The sequence below is a fragment of the Parasteatoda tepidariorum genome, chromosome 2 (assembly GCF_982258835.1).
Source record: "Parasteatoda tepidariorum strain Cologne lab strain chromosome 2, Ptep-v5.0, whole genome shotgun sequence".
Taxonomy (NCBI): Eukaryota; Metazoa; Arthropoda; class Arachnida; order Araneae; family Theridiidae; genus Parasteatoda; species Parasteatoda tepidariorum.
Window position 1 is genome coordinate 41,545,341 of NC_141756.1, and position 18,318 is coordinate 41,563,658.

The window sequence follows — 18,318 nt, forward strand, 5'->3', positions numbered from 1 at the left end:
AAAAACGTAAGAATTCCTAACTGTGCTCTTCTTACAAAACCAGATTAGCAGATCAGTTATTCAAACAAAACTATAAAACTAGTTTTAAAAAATAATAACTGTCAATAGAAGGCATCACTCAGTAAGAAAAATATTTGTATTGTTTTTAATTGCATTGCTGACCTTTCGAAATTAAATATTTGCACTAGCTGCTGTTAATTTTGCACTCTGTGTGCCCTATGTCATTGCTAAAAATGGCGGTCATTTTAAAAACATTGCTTTTTTTGCTTTTCTTAGTTATCGCACCATCTTTTGATGAACTTTTTAACTAATTTTGAAACTTGATGAGAATAAATTCTCTAGTTTCCTAAGCTGAACACAGCAAACTATATATTTTCATCACCTTAATCGTCAGACGTTTGGAGAATACACGCGCTAGAATACAATACCAAAATAGAATGAGAGTTTATCTCCCATCTACTTCGTAAAAAGGAATATTCAATTCTATTTCAATTTCTTATTCAAAAGACGAAAGTCGAATGAAAGAATATATATTCTGTTGAATCATATCATATGGTTGGTTGTCTGAATGTAAACAATCTTCACATAATTCTCGTTTTTCTTCTCTTAAATATTAATTTGTGACCCCTATTGTGCATGCTTTTTTAACTTCGCCTTTGACAAGGATTCTTAAAATATATAATAAAAATGATGATTTCCAATTTTGTATTCAATATCGAATTGATATTGTTGCTTCTACACCAACGGTTCCCAAAAGGAACCTTGGATTTCCAAAGAAGGGTCGCATGGGTTCCAAAAATTTTAATTTTTTAATTCAGAAATAATATTTGAAACTTGTAATTATATTTATATCAAAACATAATTTATTTGATAGTTTGATTATTTTTATTAAACTACTTACGTAAAATGCCAGTAAAAAAAGAAATGCCAGTAAAAAAAGAAATGCCAGTAAAAAAATCGGATCAGTTTTTCTCATTGTACTTTTCAAAATAAAATGACCAAATGCAAGAATTATGCTTCTTTGATCACTATACTCAAAGTTTATAAGAATTTTTTTTTTCGAAAGCCATAACCCACTTTATTTTTTTTATTTTCAGCTAATGTAGGCAACAAAAACAAGCTATTATTTTAAGAGCTTTATAGATTAAACGATTGTTGAAAAAAATTTCGTTATTCACATTACATATTATCAAAATAATTGGTAGTATTTGTTTGATCAATGTGTTCACGGCTGTTAATAAGTTTAATTTATGTGTATGGGGTTCCGCCAAATGATGTTCGATCATTAAGAGCTCCGTAACAGTAAAAAAAATTGAGAACCGTTGCTCTACACCTTTGAGTGCACCTTTTCTGATGTCAAGTAATAAATATTTTAATCATGAACTTATTCTGGCCGTCATAATAATCAGATATGTTCTAGATAAAAGCTGGATCAATTGAATTTTCATTCTAAGCTAGGAAATGAGAAATTTTCAGCTTAATTACAATAAAAAAATGTGTAAATTCTAATTGACTAATTCCTAAAAAAAATCAATTTAAAGCTTGTAAAAACAATGCTGTGAAGTACAACAAAGGCTTATTTATACGGACCAAGTTCTTGAATCCGAGGACTTGAGAGGATTTCTCTCTCCAAGAAATTGGATGATTCGTCGACGCTATTCAAGTTCTTGAATGTCACTGATTGGTCGGATGAAAAATCTGCACATCATTCATATTCAACATTATAAAATCATGCTTACACGGATTGAAAATTACAAAATAAATTCAAATAAAATCATAACAACACAAATAGACCCTAACAAATTAATTTATTTGGATTAAAATGTATGAAAACAGATAGCAAATTGACATAATCAGATGCCTGCATGCTGACGTCACAAAACTTTAGAAGCTGATTGGTTAAAGGAGGAAAAACTTGGGGGGAACATGGAGCATGCTCTTCTATCATCCAAGGGCTGGGACCAAGAACTTGGATGATGATTTACACGATACAAGCTCCAAGCAAAACACGTTTCCATCAATTTCAATCAATCTTGGCACATGAATTTGGATCGTATAAACAAGCCTCAGTAACTAAGACTACAGGCCTCAGACCTTAAGACAAGGGAGCAACTAACAATGGCTACAACATCGACATTACCAGTACACGACCTCACACCGTATGAGGCATCTATCACCTAAGATAGTCTAACAGTGTTTACAAATTAAATTAAAAAAATAAACTTTACACCAGGGCCCTTTATTTTACTTCTAGACACGCTTCTCCTGTGCACACAAAGCAAAATGAAATTTTTTTTAAAGGAGCTAAAACTAAATAATAATTTAAGAAACAAGTTGGTTGATTAAATTCAGAGCAAACTAAGGCTTACGTTTTATCCCAGTGGAAGCTAAATCTATCGAGCAGTGTTAATATAATAAAAAGTTTAGGGATCTTTTAATTGAATAATTTTTAACTTTGAAGTAATGGCCTGTTTGTCACCAAAAAGCAAAGATAAATTAGAAGCAATCACGGGATATGATAGAAAAGCAAACAATGGTATGACCACTCTTGAAGACAAATTAGTTAATTTTATTCTATAAAATAAGACAATTGTTATTATAATACTTAAAAAATTGTTTAAGCTTTTATTTCCCGAAAAAAATACATTTTTTTTTATCAAAGGAATGTGTTATTGAGCACATTTTGGTTTTTTATATCTCAAAAGAAACAAAACACATCTAACAATAAATGCTTGAATGGACAGTGGGAATGATACAAATATAAACAAGGGAATCCGGAACAATTCATGTCTCCTTGGACAATAGATTGATTCAGGATATAGCAAGGTTACTGCAGACTCCAAATCATCAATTACAGCTCCAATATTTGAAGATGCTGCTTTTAACAATATAGTGGCTGATTTTCTGTAATTTTCTAAATATTGTTCATCATATGAGTTCTTCAATTCTTCACTAAATTTTTCTGGATTTGCATCAGCAGTTAATCTATTCACGTCTGTTAATCCAGTCCTGTAATAAAGAAACAACATATATGCAAACAAAATTCAAAAAAATTTTAACAAAAACAATGACTGAAAATGACTTTTCTATGTTCATTTTATTTACAATGGATCCCATCCCACTGTGGTATCCCCGGCAACGAAAAAGCGGATGCACTGGCCAAAAAAGGTTGCTTTGTTAATCAAGCCCCAAATAACTTGGTTAGCTATAAGTCCACTTCATTAATGATTAATCATGCAATTAAGACAACACATATACCATTGCTAAAAGAACGGTCAATAGAAAAATCGTGGAGAAATGACATCCTTCTCCCCTATTGCCCAAGAAGCAGTGCTGTAGCTGCCTTTCGTCTTGCTACCAAGCACGATTGCTTATACGCTCATCTTTCCCATCTTAAAGTAGTGGATAATCCTGCCGCCCCTCTGCCGCAGTGGTGCGACGATGATTGCTGAGCATCTCCTCAACTGTTCAGTTCTCGCAAAGAACTGTATCTACTCCCGATACTGGGAAGCCAGAGACCTTTTGTTCAATTTAAATTCTTGATTTAATTTTTGTGTTTGATGTTTTGTCTTTTGTATATTTCATCTCTTTCTGTATTTGTATTTCTCTTTTCTTTTGATCTCTGTACAGCGTTAGGATAATGTCTGTATCGCCTGCTGCATTGGAAATTTAAGAAAAATGTTCATTTTATTACTTTCATACCGCAACTTAAATTGCGAATGAAATCATGTTGTTTTAGAAATATTGAAATAAACAACTCAATGAAAAACATTTTGTAAACGTAAATCATGCTAGATGATCTTTTCTACGTCCATTTCATTCTTTTCATACAGCAACTTAAATTGCTATTGAATCGGTTGTTCTGTAATCATCACCCTCAATAGGTATTTTAAAAACTCCATAAAGGTGGTGTTTGTATTATTGATAGTTAGTCAGTATTAAATGCGAAAAAAGAAAAAGATTATCGAAATCTATTGAATCACTAGGTTGAAAGATGTGATGAAAAACAATAAAATTTGCTCTATTAGTAGACCGAACTTGGCGTTGTTTCTAATTATTACCCTTTCTCCTGAAATCAAATAGGCTTTGTTGTTTTTAGTTTTGCTTTCCACAGTAGGGATACCTTGGTTTTTAATAACATTTTTGATTTTTGCTCGCTTACCTGCTAATTTTGGTACTACAAATGTATAAATTATTTTATTTCACTTCAGACAGAGATCCTTCAAATATATATGAATTTCTGAGATTAAGGAACATCCATTATACGATAATTTAACCCCTAAATACACAGCTTTGTTGGCTTAATACATACCATTTTTTATTTGTTTGATTTTTGTCGTCGATATATGGGATGGCTATTTGAAAAGTTCCCGAAATTACTTTTATTTTTTGACATAGTCTCCATCTAAGTTTATATATTTTCCCTAGCGTTTTGCAATCTTTTAATTAATTTAAATAATCTGTGGAATATTTTTCTGCAAAATAGTTAAGAACGAAGTTCATAATTCCCTCTATTGACAAATATTCTTGTTCTTCAAGTACTATTTTAGCTATTCGAACAAAAAATAGCCATTGGTGAGTAAGGAGGTTAGTCAAGCACTTTAAATAGCAACTCTTACATTTCTGCCAACGCAACCTCTTGGGTGTAAAGGAGAACATAGTGGTATGAAATAACCTTTTTTCTTTTGTAAATGTGACAGTTTTTTCGCAATTTCATAATTTGATTTGTTATGTAACTTCGACGCAGAGTAAGCGCCGGTAACAGTCATTCCCCACTCAAGATAGCCTCGTACCTAACAACTTTCACGCTTATAAAAAAGTATTTTTCTTTATTGTAGAGAAATGTTAGATAAATTGAGATTATTAACTTGTATTTCGGATTATTCTGGACTATTAAATGGTATTAGCCAACACTTGAAACACTTTCAAAGTTTTGACTTGATCTATGATTATGCGGAGTTCCTGCCCGCGATGAGGGGATCTGACTTCTTCATCTGACTAATTAGCCCTTGGATGACTAAGATTTTTGGCGTTAGGCATGAGGAGGTGATTGGGTAGGGTAAACTAACCAGTGAAGGAAAACTTAAGCTTCGCTTGCCTTTTAAAAAATCATATTAATTTCAAAATTCGTAATTTTTGTTAAATGACAGTGTCAACAGATTTGTTACTAACTGCAAATTATGTGAAAAAAATTGTAGAGAACTTACATAATGTTGTTTTAAAATTTTGGAGGTTCAAATAACAAGTAGTAAGAAGACCAAGTGAAGGAGCAGCTCTTACCAGTGAATGAACACCCAGTAAAGGAATACTTAATTTTGGTTATTTTTTAATGCTCTTTATGAATTTATAAGCCATACAAATATTTAAAAACAAGCCTATTCTTGAAATTATAACACATAAATACTTGGAAAATGTAAACTTTTTTTTGTAACGATGAATTGAAAATTAAAGTGTCAACATGAATATATAACATGAACACATACTGTTCATTCACTGGGAAATCTAAGCCCAGTAAAGGAACATGCCTGTCCCCTCCCTGGTTAGAAGTTGTTTTTTGTATTTTTAACATACTTTTGATGCGGAACATCACTAAAGGTACAAGAACATTAAAGTTTATCTTTTATTTTCATTAACTTAGAAAAAAAACCATTAAAGGAACAATTGTTCCTTCACTGGTTTTTCATCGCTTGGTGATCCAGGGAATAAACACCCTCTTATCTCAGTACTTTATTATGGTATGATGCTTTAAAAAAATAAAACGCAACTTCACTAACTATATTTTGAATTCTCTTTTTCACAGTGAGAAAAATAAAACTATTACATGCAATTAATTCCACTTCAAACACATAAATACAAGCACTCACCTTATAATTTTTTCAAGGAAGCAAAGTATTGCAGAGATTATAACAAATTCAAAAATTTTTCCAAAGAAGTCTATTTGACCAGGTAATCCGAAACATTGCTAGATGACTTCCTATTGTTTGGCAGTAAGCTATTATTACCAATCAATCTAAAGAAAAACTTTCAAATTCTTATTTTTAATCAATATATATGACATGTTCCTTTACTGGGTAGTGTTCCTTCACTGGTTGGTTTACCCTAATTGGCGGCTTACGGAACGACTAGGGAACTAGTGTAATCTGGTGAATGGTATACTCCCAAGTCAAGGATCATCTTAATAGTCATTTCCTCTCCCTAGAAGTATCCGTTAGTTAAGGATAGTATATTTGAGGTAGCTGATGGTGGACTATCTGGGGGCTGTTGGTACTTAAAGGAATATCGTAAATAAATAATTTGGCTGTTGGGGTGGTATACTCCTGAGTCGAGGATAATCTTAATAGTCATTTCCATTTCCTCAGGAATATCAATAGCTAGTGTGATTTTGAGAGTGATCTGACTGTGAGCAAAATATCATAAAAATAAAATTTGGCATGGCTTTTGATTGGGGTGGACTACTCTCTGGTCGAGGATCATCTTAATAGTCATTTCCTCTCCCTGGGAGTATACACTTTTACAGTACTATCAGACCTATAACATCTAAATTTAAATTATTTAAATGTAATGGTAGTCAAATTCCTCGTAAATTACAATTATTTAAACAGGAATAAAATGTGAATAGGAAAATTTTATTACTACTATAAAAATAAAAATAAGATCGATTTGTAAAAATAAGATCGATTCGAAATTCGAAAGATTTGTAAAGTATGTTGCATACCTGTTTTAAAAAAAAATTCCGCTGCTATCCCAGAAAACTGCCGCCATCACTTTTCCAGTACAATTATTCGTTTTCATCTTTTTTCATTCTCCCTTTGTGGTTCACTATTTCTACTATGATTTTGTTTCTGGGCTTTAGTGATGCATCCAGGTTCTATCCACAGTGATTAATGGTAACGAAAACGCATTTTTTTGCTCTTGATTTGTGCCGACAAAGTAATGCAAATGTTAATTTCATTCAAAAACAGTTTGAATCATTCAGAAGCAAACACGACTCCTGACGTGCAACCAGCTTTCGTGCACCTAAATCTCGATTAAATAAATAGCCATCATGCTCTTTGAAAAAGCTCATAGCCTCTACTCTTACTGTAGTTTTGACTCATATGTCTTTATCAAGACGATTTTGGTGATTTCAGTTTTTGGCTGTCCCAATGATGCAAATGATGGTGCAAAGTCCTCATGTACTGTATCCGACTAATCTTTAATCTGTATAGTGTGTATAACCTTTCATACAAAGGTATCTACTGCCATCACGGCACTCTATGTTTTTCATTAAAAATAGCAGTCACGTTAACTTAAAAAAATAATTGTTCACCGGATGCTCATTCGCATTTAAAGTAGCTGGAGTTATACCAAAGGAGCTGTTGGGAGTTACCAAATGTGGTTACCAAACCAACTCCATGCATGGTAAATAAACTATGTTACTCTAAGGAATGATCAGGGAATCGAGAAAAAATTTTTGTATTTCTGTGTTTAATTTTAAAACCAGCTCCATGCATGATAAATAAACTACTATAGTGTTCGAATTAATTGGGACAAGCAAGATTTTCTCATTCGAGTTGGTATGGGATTGCCAGTGATGTCCCGAACTGCTTCAAACCAGTTATATCTGCCTTGAGCTGCGGTGACGGATATACCTTCACTATAATTTACTCATCTGACTGGTTTTAGTGTATTTGTAGTTCAGTTGTGAGCATTTCAGTGTGGGAAACTGGTGGTTATAATTTTGAGTTTAGTCTAACACAAGTTATATGCTTATAAAAGATGGATATTAGTCCGAGGAAGCGCTCTAAAATTATCGCTCTTAATGAACACACTTCTATGACTGTAAGAGACATCGTTACAGCAGTGGGTGTAGGGAAATCTAGTGTTTCCAGAATTCTTAGAACATTTCAAGATTCCGGCTTATCCTCTCCAAAAAGAAAAGGAAAATGTGGACGCAAACGGAAAACTGCTCCAAGAACTGATAAAAGTCAAATAAGAATAGTAAAACTTATCCAAGAAAGATGAGTACAGACCTCCGAAGGGACTTATTGGATTGTGGTGTTGATGTAAGTATTTCAACTGTACGAAAAAGGCTTCTAGATGTTGAACGTAAGGCAAGAAGACCAAGGAAAAAACAATTCCTAACGCAGAAAATGATGATAAAACGTTTAGCATGGGATAGAAAATACCAAAAATGGACTGTAAATGACTGGAAGAAAGTGGTTTTCAGTGATGAAACACATTTATTTGTGCAGGGATAAAATCAAGTGGAGTTAGACAAAGTGAAGGCGAAAGTCTGAAACCAGATCATATCCAACAGGCAGTAAAACACCCTTCTAAACAAATGTTTTGGGGTTTCTGCACAACAAATAGCACTGGAAGCTTAGTGCCTCTAAAAGGCATGATGAATTCAGCCAAATACATCGATATATTACATAGTAGGATTGCTCCATTCATGGAAACATTCGACGGAACATTTCAACATGATTTAGCCCCTTGTCACAATTCTCAACTGGTCCAGAATTTTATGCGAGAAAACAAAATAAAAGTGCTTGATTGGCCTGGTAATTCACCAGACCTAAATCCCATTGAGAACCTGTGGCATATTCTAAAGAATCGCTTAGCCAAGATGAATTGCACGACAGCAGAACAAATGATAAAAAGTGCTATTCAAGTATGGTTCCACGACGATGAAGTCAAGAACATGTACGCTACACTAGTGGAATCAATGCCAAAACGTGTTCTTGAAGTCATATCTGCTAAAGGAGGATATACTTCATATTAATACAGACATGTATCAATGTAACTTAAGGCATGTAATGATTAAAAGCTAAAGTTTCAATAAATCACTTTTTTTTCATTTGTCCCAATTAATTCGAACAGTATAGTATGTTGCTCTAAAGAATGATCAGGGAATCGGGAAGAAATTTTTGTATTTTTGTGTTTAATTTTAAAACCAGCTCCATGCATGGTAAATAAACTATGCTACTCTAAAGAATGATCAGGGAATCGAGAAGAAATTTTTGTATTTCTGTGTTTAATTTTAGAACCAGCTCCATGCATGGTAAATAAACTATGTTACTCTAAAGCAGATGTCGCCAAAGTGGTCTATATAGACCCCCAGGGGTCTATTTAACATAAGCGGGGGTCGATCCGAGCCAGGGGGTCGAATGGGGGTCGATCCGAACCGGAAGGGTCAATTGGTCAAAGGATTATCAGTATTTTTCAGGTATGTGACAATTAGAAATAAAAGAAGAAGACTTGGAAATATATACAGGTAATCTTCAAAAATTGAGAGACGATTTTAAACTGCGTTTTGTTGATTTGGAAAACATTGACATCCCTGATTGGATTATTGTGCCATTTTCTGCTCAAATTGAAAACGTGGACATCAACCTGCAAGATGAGCTTGCTGAATTATTATGGGGATTTGAAGCAAAGACGCTTTTTAAAAATTTAACAATAAGCAAATTTTGGACAAATATAAATATAATGCAAGTTAAATATAATGCAAAAATATGTAGAACTTTACGAAATAGCTCAGCCATTTATGATAGCATTTCCAAATTCCTATATAATTGAAGCCGGTTTCAGTCCCGTAAATTCAATCTTAACTAAGAACAGAAATAAATTAAATGTGGAGTTTCGAGGGGCTTTAAGATTAAAATTAACCAATATTGAAACCAATATAACGAACCTTGCAAAAAAAAATACACCAGGCATTGATTAAGAAACAATAAATCCGCAGTTAATTTACTTATTATTTCTATTTACTTATAATTACTTATTATTTCATTAATATTAAGGCATTTATATTTCAACATTAATATATTTTTCATAAAACTATTGTTACACTATGTACTATTACTTTAATAAATGTTCAAAATCATAAAATAAATGTACAAACACAGTATCTAATAGAGTTTTATTTTAAAACCAGCTCCATGCATGGTAAATAAACTAAAAATGTGTTAAGCGCATAGTCTCTTGTCGCTATTTTTTAATTAAAGAATATGCTTGTACTTAAAATGTAAACTTAAACTTTTTTAAGCAAACTTACTTATGCGGATTTCAGTACCCTCCATCTGAAAACAATAACAAACGTACTGTTCATTACAAATAATAATAGCAGTAAATTTACCTAAACATTTCTGGCTCAATTGAAATGACAGTTACTCCCCATTCAGTTAGTTCTTGCATTAAAACATATGTTAATCCAACCACAGCAAATTTACTGACAAAGTAAGGAGCTACGTGAGGACCTGCTGTTGTTCCTAAAATTGTAAAGACTATGATGAGTAAATGTAAAAATATGCTTAAAATTGTTACATTTTATGGATGGATATTGTTGAAAATGGAAAGAGGATTGTAATAAATTGGTTTCCAAGTTATGGATAATAAAATACAACAAAATACACACGAGCTCAAAAGATGCAAAGCAGATAATGACAAGCCCCTGATGGTGAGAAAAAAAATGGGATGACCAAGAGTGACTCGGCAGCAATAAATGAAAGTGGATTTTGAAAGAAAAAAAATTCAAATGATTAAAGAGCCTGATCCCAAACCAAACACCGGGAAGCATAGAGAGGTAGGCTTAATGCCTTATGAGCCAAGTTGCGTGAAGAGCCTTAGTAAGTAATTATAATTATTATTAGAATAATAAAAATTGAAACTGAATTTATTTTAAAATGTTTTTAAATAATTGAAATACAGATAATGTCTGAAAAAAAGATGAAATAGGTTTTGCATACTTCAATACAAAGTAAATTTAAAATATAAGGATTAAAAGCTATTATAAATCTTTAAGCCTAGTATTTTGCATAAAACTAAACAATACACATAATACTAAGATCTGACAAAAATAAATGCTGGGGACTAAATTTTTTAACAGGACAACTATTGAAAATTTTAGAAGTTTAATTTTTAACAATAGTTTTCCAAGACTATTTACTACGTTTTTCCTCCGACATTTCCATTGAATTGATAGTATTTCTTGTCGCATATCAATATTTCAAACTATTTATATTTTCTTTAACTTTTTATACTACTTAAAAATATTGTGGAATCGACACCCTGGTAAAGTGATTGAGATCGTCCTTAAAGCTCGGATTTTGATGTTTTAATAAATCCTTATAAATGCCCTTAAAAATGCAAAAATGTCTTTAAAAATACCTATTTCTTAATTAAAAATATTAAACAAAAATAATTTTATTCCCTTCATAATTATTTTCATTCAAGTCAAAACATATAAAACAATGCTATGCATCTTCAATGTCCATTGAAATTTGAAATAAATGTAATAAAAATAACAAAATATTGATTCCTGAACATTTTCCTTCTCTACATAAATTTTAATGAGCATGAAAACTTCGAATATCGTTAAAGATCAGAATAATTAAAATAAAATAAAAATAATAATATAAAAAAAACACCAAAAAAGAGCCTTAAAAATGTAAAAGAAAAATTTTTAAAAAATGACCTAAAAAGTAAAAAACGTCAAAATATACAAAAAAAAATTACTCATGTCATCAAAATCAGGGCATTGGATCCGATTTAATAATAAATTTTAAAGTCAATATAATATGAATTGCTCAATTGAAAATCTATAAAATTGAGGGACCTTTAATGCTAATAGAAGTATTAATTACCTGCTATACTTGTAATATTTACTATCCTTCCTTTAGACTTCTTCAAAAAAGGTAAAAACGCTTTTGTTGTCCTTATTACACCGAAAAGATTTACATCCATACACTCTTGAAAGTCAGATAACGGACTGAGCTCAACACAGAATGTTTTTCCGATACCAGCATTGTTAACCAGAGCCCATAATTCTACAAACAAAATCAATAAGCACATTATACTATATAAATAAAATAGGAGGGGGAAAAAATTTCACACGTTACACAGAGGAACAAATTTTTTATTTGCATTTATATAAATACTTGATCTTGCAGAATTCATGCGTGGGGATTACAAATCTGAAATAAGTTTTACTCCTAAAGCTGCAGATTTTTTTAAAGGAAATTTTTTGTTGGAGGGCTTATTTTTTGTCGAAGTGTAAGTTTAAAAACGTTGTAATTAACGAGGCGTTGCATAAATGTTGTGACAAACGTCTATGGGAAATAAGGCGCATCATTAGAGTTCAAATTGCATAGGAAACCATACCCTCGAAATGTCGTACGTGCTTAGAGGCTTTTCCCTACTTTGACCTGTTCATAAGTGCACGTAGTTCACAATATAGGAGCACCCCTAGCGATGATATTTCCGAGCAAGGGTTTCTATGCAGTTTTAAATTATGTGCCCTAACTGCCCTAGAAGTTTGTCGCAACATTTACGCAACCTTCAATTATGTATAACATTTCTAAACTTGTTTATTTTGACAAAAAAAAAAGAATAAAAATGTCATTTAAGAAAATTGTAGCTTGGAAAGATAAACCAATTATGAATTTGAAATCAGTGACATGAAAATATCTTGCTCCCTGTGTTATAATAAAATTTTATTAAAAATAGAAAGAAAAAAGAACTTAAGCATAGAATTTTTATCTACAAGGCAAATGGAATTTACCCTGTAGATAAAAATTCTATGGATTCATTTTCATAAGGATGTAAGAAATGAACCACTGACCAGATATTTTATTGGATTATGCGTGAAGCAATGGTAATTGGTTTAGCGAAAAAAAGAAAAAATGTCACTTTAATTATAATCACTCTGTATACATGGAGGCTTTGGAAAACACAGTGATAAGCCACAATTTCAAATTATTCAGGAAAATGGTTTTGGAGTAAAGTTTTCCGACTTTCATATTGGTAATAATGAATTTTTGTGTATTGTCCCCTTATTGAATGGATGTTTCGAAAATTTAACTACCTAACTAGAAACAATACCGAAAAACCAGTTAGATGCGAAACTATCACCTTTAGAAAGACTTTGGCTTTATCATTTTATTGCTCGAAGCATTCCATATACATCAGGGATCATAAAAACCACTATTCTCCAGTCCAGGATTTTAAAGCGAATTCCCGATTTAAAAGAAGAATATTTGCATGTTAACTTTAGAATGAAGATGGTAAACAATTAAAAATATGAAAATTAAATCACACATTTTTTATCTATGTTTATATCTTTATTTTAAGTCGTAAACAGAAATGCAGGGTGATCTGTAATGACCACTCCTAATATATACTTTCAGATTAATTTTCAAAATTAAGGTCTAAAAAATACGTACAGCGATTTCAAATTAATATCTAAGTGAGGAAGGAACAAACCGAACCGAACCGAACCGCTACCGAAATCAGCCAAATCATGAAAGATTTATTCTACTGCGTATTCTATTGAAAGACTTATTCTATTGACGGAAACAGAGTTATGCAGAAACATTTTCAAGTTCCACCAGACAATAAAACTGGTTTTGATGTCTTTCTCTTTGGTGATTAGGCAGATTTTGATAACGTTGTTTTTTCGTTCTCGCTTAAATATGAAATTGCAACTCCTGATGTGTATACATTTTTCGATGAATATTTGATATGCGTTCAAAAAATATTTATTATGGGTGGTCAGTGCATAACATCTATTAGTAATATCAATAGCATTTTAGCATTACCGCAGGAACCAAGGTTTTGCTTTAAAAATTGTACTGCTTTATCAACGCTCTCATCTTTTCTAACATCAAGCTCAAGAATTTTAAGGCGGTCAGAGCACGACTTTCTCAACTCATTTGCACCATCTCCTGATGGAAAAAGACAGGTAGCGAAGACATGAAAACCTTTCGAATCTAACCTTTTGGCGAGATTGTGGCCAAAGCCGCTATCACAGCCTGTAATGAAACCATAATATTATTTAAATAAATTTATAAATGTGATTAAAATACAGCTTGGTTAAGATGTCAGCATTATGAAAAGCAAATATATAAATATGCAGAATAAAGCAAATTACAATACTGACTAGTTCATACCCTTTGTAAATCGAATAGACTTCTCAACGTTTCCTGAGTTCTGTACTCTCAATACTTAATTCAATCAATCCTCATTTATTAACTCAATACTTAATACAATTCAATCTCCGTTACCATGGTATCCATAATTCTTGTTTTTCCCCTGCTTCCGACTAAAACGTACTGCCGTGGGGGGAAAAGCATTATTTTCCGTAACCATGGTAACAGAGTGGGGAAAAGTGTGGAGAGTGAGAAAATCCTATCATATTGACTCACTTATTCTATTTACAAGGAATATAGCAAAGAACTTGTATCAATAAATTATGAGAATTATTCAGTTATTGAGATTTTCTATTAACTGTTTTCGAATATACTCAACAGAGCTGAAGGTATGTTTACCAGAACTGAAAAGAGAAAAATCTTGTAGAGAAACTATTTCATTTCTATATTTCCGGAAAAAACTTAATTATCTGTGACTTTCCAAACCTATTAACATTCATAACACTATACATATGACTGACATATGTTAATATATCTTATAATTTTATAATTATTATTTTCTTCTGAAAAGGAACTTACAAATGCTTTTTAAACTTTCTATTTTTTCGATGAGTTTGATTTTTATGCTGTATTCCATAAATTCGCGTCTCACCCCTTATTGTTCCTTTAAAATAAGTTTTGTTCTATTATCTGATTAAAAACTACATTCGCTTCAAACATATACAAATTACAGTCGATATGTTTCAAGGGCTTAAAAACAGGCACTCATTTCCAAGACTTTCAAGATGTGAATTTGAAGAAACAAAAGTGAAGTAGACGAAAAAAGACTCAATTTTCAAACTATTTTAGTTTCTTTTCGTTCATGTCTGGCAAGACTTAACAATGGGCGCCTGTTTTTTGAGGGCTTGAAGCTTGTCGAACTGTTATTAATTGTATATTTTTGAGCCAATGAAGCTTTTAATACAGTAATATTTTACCACTTTAGTTTCTTGAAATTATTTATTTGAGTTTCTTTCTCTTCCATCTGAACAATGCTATATTTTTGTGTTTGAATATAAAAAATTTTATAGATTTTTTTTTAAATTTCAGTCAGCTGGTAATTAAGTAAATACTCAATTTAAAAATAAAGTTTTGCACAAATACAAGCTTTTTTTAAAAAATTAAAAAATATGTATATTTTAAACAAGTTTCGACCCCACAGTTTTTTAAACTGTGGGTTCGAAATCTTTTGAAGTACGACATAAATAATTTAAGCAAAATATAGGAAATGTTCTCGATTCCTGTAATAAGACTTTTACCTTTTCTTTTAGTACATACTCTATTCTAATTTCACGATTGTAAAGTTTCAACATAAAATTTTGTTCACAAATCATTTCCACGAAGAAAATTTCATGCAAAACTAGATAATTTCAAAATCATTTCATTAACTAAATAATAAAGTTACTTTTGTCAAATTTAATAATAATGAGAAAAAGCTTTGAATAAAATTTCAAATATTTTTACGTTGGATTCATTTTTTTTTTAAATGTTTTGTTGAAATCCGAGATTTAAAAGAAATAAGTAAAAGAATTTTGAGTAGATAATTAGAAGAAAAAAAAGTGAATTCAAAAAAAAAAATATTTTCACTATTTTTAATACATGAACATTATTGTTTCAACAACATAGTGATTTTAATATATTTTTAAGTTTCCTTAAATATTTTAATATTAAAAAATGCACTAATATTACTAATGTACAGAGTATTGTAGTACAGAGAGCTAAAAAAACGGACCACCCTGAATAACTTTCGATCTAATAATCGCATCTTCACTTTTTAAGACTTAATCTTAATAGTTCGAGAGGGCGACTTCAGATAGGCTAATTACTTAGCGCAGACGATATTTTAAGTTACGAAATCAGACACAAAAATATTCTTTCTCAGAATAAACACACTTTTTTTCGACAGATTCCGATTTCTGACCCCCAAATTAAAGAGGTAGCCGCAATGTGGGAAATACTGCCCTATAGTTTGGTCAAGAGAGGAGTATAAAGTTTGGACCCTTTAATGATAATTTTACTTTCTACGTATTTCGCCATATCTCGAGATTTTCTTAAGCGAATTGTAAAATTTTTGCACAAAATTATAAAATTCGTTTATCCAAAAATAATTCTTCGCAAAAAAATTTATTTTAATACGTATTTATTAATTATTATTATTTTATATCATAATAGTCGAAAAAATTTCGAATTGTAAAGTATACAATTTTTTACGTAATTTTAAAGTGTATAATTTTACATAGCAAAATACAAAATTTGAGCTGAAGTGGTCGAATAGTTCTTGAGAAATCAAATTTAAAATATTGAACTTCTTTAAAATTCATAAACTATTCAAGCGATTTCGGTCATATTTTGTATTTTTCCAAATAAAATTACATACTTTAAAATAACTCAAGAAAATTGTGTACCTTACAATTCAAAATTTTTTCGACGAGTGATATTAAATTAAATAATAAAAAATAATAAGTATTTGCCAAAAGGTTTTTTTTCATTGTACTTTTGGAAAACCAAATTTTATAAATGTGTGGAAAAAATTTTCAATTTACGTAAAAAGTTTTGAAGATAAATCGAAATACACAAAAAGTAAAATTTACATTAAAGGGTTCAAACTTTGTACCGCTGTTCTGACCTAACTATGAGGACCACATTTCCCAGATTGCTGCTACTCCCCATATTTTGACTATCAGAAATCTGATTCCGTTACAAAAAGGTATGTTTATTCACAGAAAGTACGTTTTTGTGCCAGATTTCGTAATTTAAAGTATTGTTTGCAATAATTAATTACTATATTCGAAGTCACCCCTCGAACTATTAAGAATGAGTCCTAGAACGTGAAGATTCGATCATTAGATTAAAAGTTATTCAGAGTGATCTATTTATTTTTTGGGAGCATCATAATTGTACACCATTTTAGTATATTTAGTGTAGTTTTTTTCATAACGATAATTCTTAGGACGAAACGTAAAATAGTAAATGAAAATTTTTCTGACATAATGATAAAATTAGATTGATTGAATTTTAAATTCTCGTCATTAATCTTGTTGATAACTTTTTATTTCTAATTTTGGGTAATTTCATTATTATTTCACTCATGTGACGCTTGAAATCGTGTAGTTAATTTGTGTAAATTTGACAAAAAGTAATATGTAAGTAAGTATCTATGTGAGAAACGTTAGTAACAAATCTGAATATATTAAAATAATTTATTCATATTCGTTGAAGAAAAAAATCTGTACATTATTATAATTTCTAATTGTCCCTCTACCATAGATTCATCATTTAAAAAAAAATACTGAAGTAACATTAAAAAATATATCACGCAATTAAAGTATATTAGATTTATTTAAATATGACTAAAAACATTATTGCAATAATTGTGTTAAAATTTTCTGAAATATTCAAAAAATTATACAAAAATTTATTAAACAAAATAAACTTACCTGTAATTAAAACTGCCTTGTTATGAGGAGGTAGTCTATCGTTTAAAATAAATTTTTTTGTGATTGAAAATGAAAACCAAGCCAAGCAAACGTAAATAACAAAACTGGCCAAATTTGAATAGTACAATAATATTGCAGACGGCAATATAAAAGTTAGTAATTTAAAAGCAAAAGCTGCTCCTATAAAATGGGCGGCAGCAACCGCAGTATATTTATTAAACATGGAAATACTAGTTTCATAAAATATTACATCGAAAGTTTTATTTAAAAAGTTACTTTTAACACCATAAATTTATTTTTTGAATATCAATTATGCATTTTAGTTCAAAAAATAATGAATAAATAAAGGAAAGATTTAGAAATGCTTCGAGATAAATTGTCCTTAAAAGTTCTCGTCAGCTGCTGCTAACAAACTTATCGCGTCTCCTAGGTTAATGTCTATAACGTATCGCTAATGATTTATTTAGTTCCTCAAAAGAAATTTGTCGGAAAATTACTATTTTGTCTTATTTGTATTTTCTTTAATTTTTTGTTTTGTTTTTAAGGAAAGAATCATTAAGAGCCATTTTTCAGAGCTTCAGACAATGTGTGATAGTTATAATTTTTGATTGCTTTGATTTTTATTATTTTTTTTATATTAAAGAAAATTATGAAAAATGAGTACTGTACAAGTTTAAGCTACTAAAAAAAACTTTCCTTCTCCTACTGAAAATTTCAAAGTTCAAGGTCATTTCCTTAAGAGTAAAATAAAAGTATGCTTAAATAGGTTTATCTTAAGTAAGCTATATAACACCCAAAAGTTTTTTTCTATATTATTAGTATACGGACATGCACTCGTTTCCATGGAATATTAATGCTTTTCAGAGGTTTTGTCAAAATTAGAGAAAGAGTCAGTTTTTTGGCGTTTTTCTGACTTGCAAATCTTGGTTAAA

At 30.7% G+C, this 18,318-nt stretch overlaps 1 protein-coding gene across 1 annotated transcript; it reads right to left on the reverse strand.

The window, feature by feature from the left end:
* Positions 1-2,596: 2,596 nt before the first annotated feature.
* LOC107442495 (estradiol 17-beta-dehydrogenase 2) lies at positions 2,597-17,861 on the reverse strand. Its single transcript, XM_071177457.2, has 5 exons — positions 17,387-17,861; positions 13,581-13,793; positions 11,628-11,810; positions 10,121-10,253; positions 2,597-3,009 (listed from the first exon to the last, which is right to left on the reverse strand). Exons 1-5 carry the CDS (start codon positions 17,607-17,609, stop codon positions 2,670-2,672), a joined length of 1,092 nt encoding a protein of 363 aa, XP_071033558.1. The 5' UTR covers positions 17,610-17,861; the 3' UTR covers positions 2,597-2,669.
* Positions 17,862-18,318: the final 457 nt, after the last annotated feature.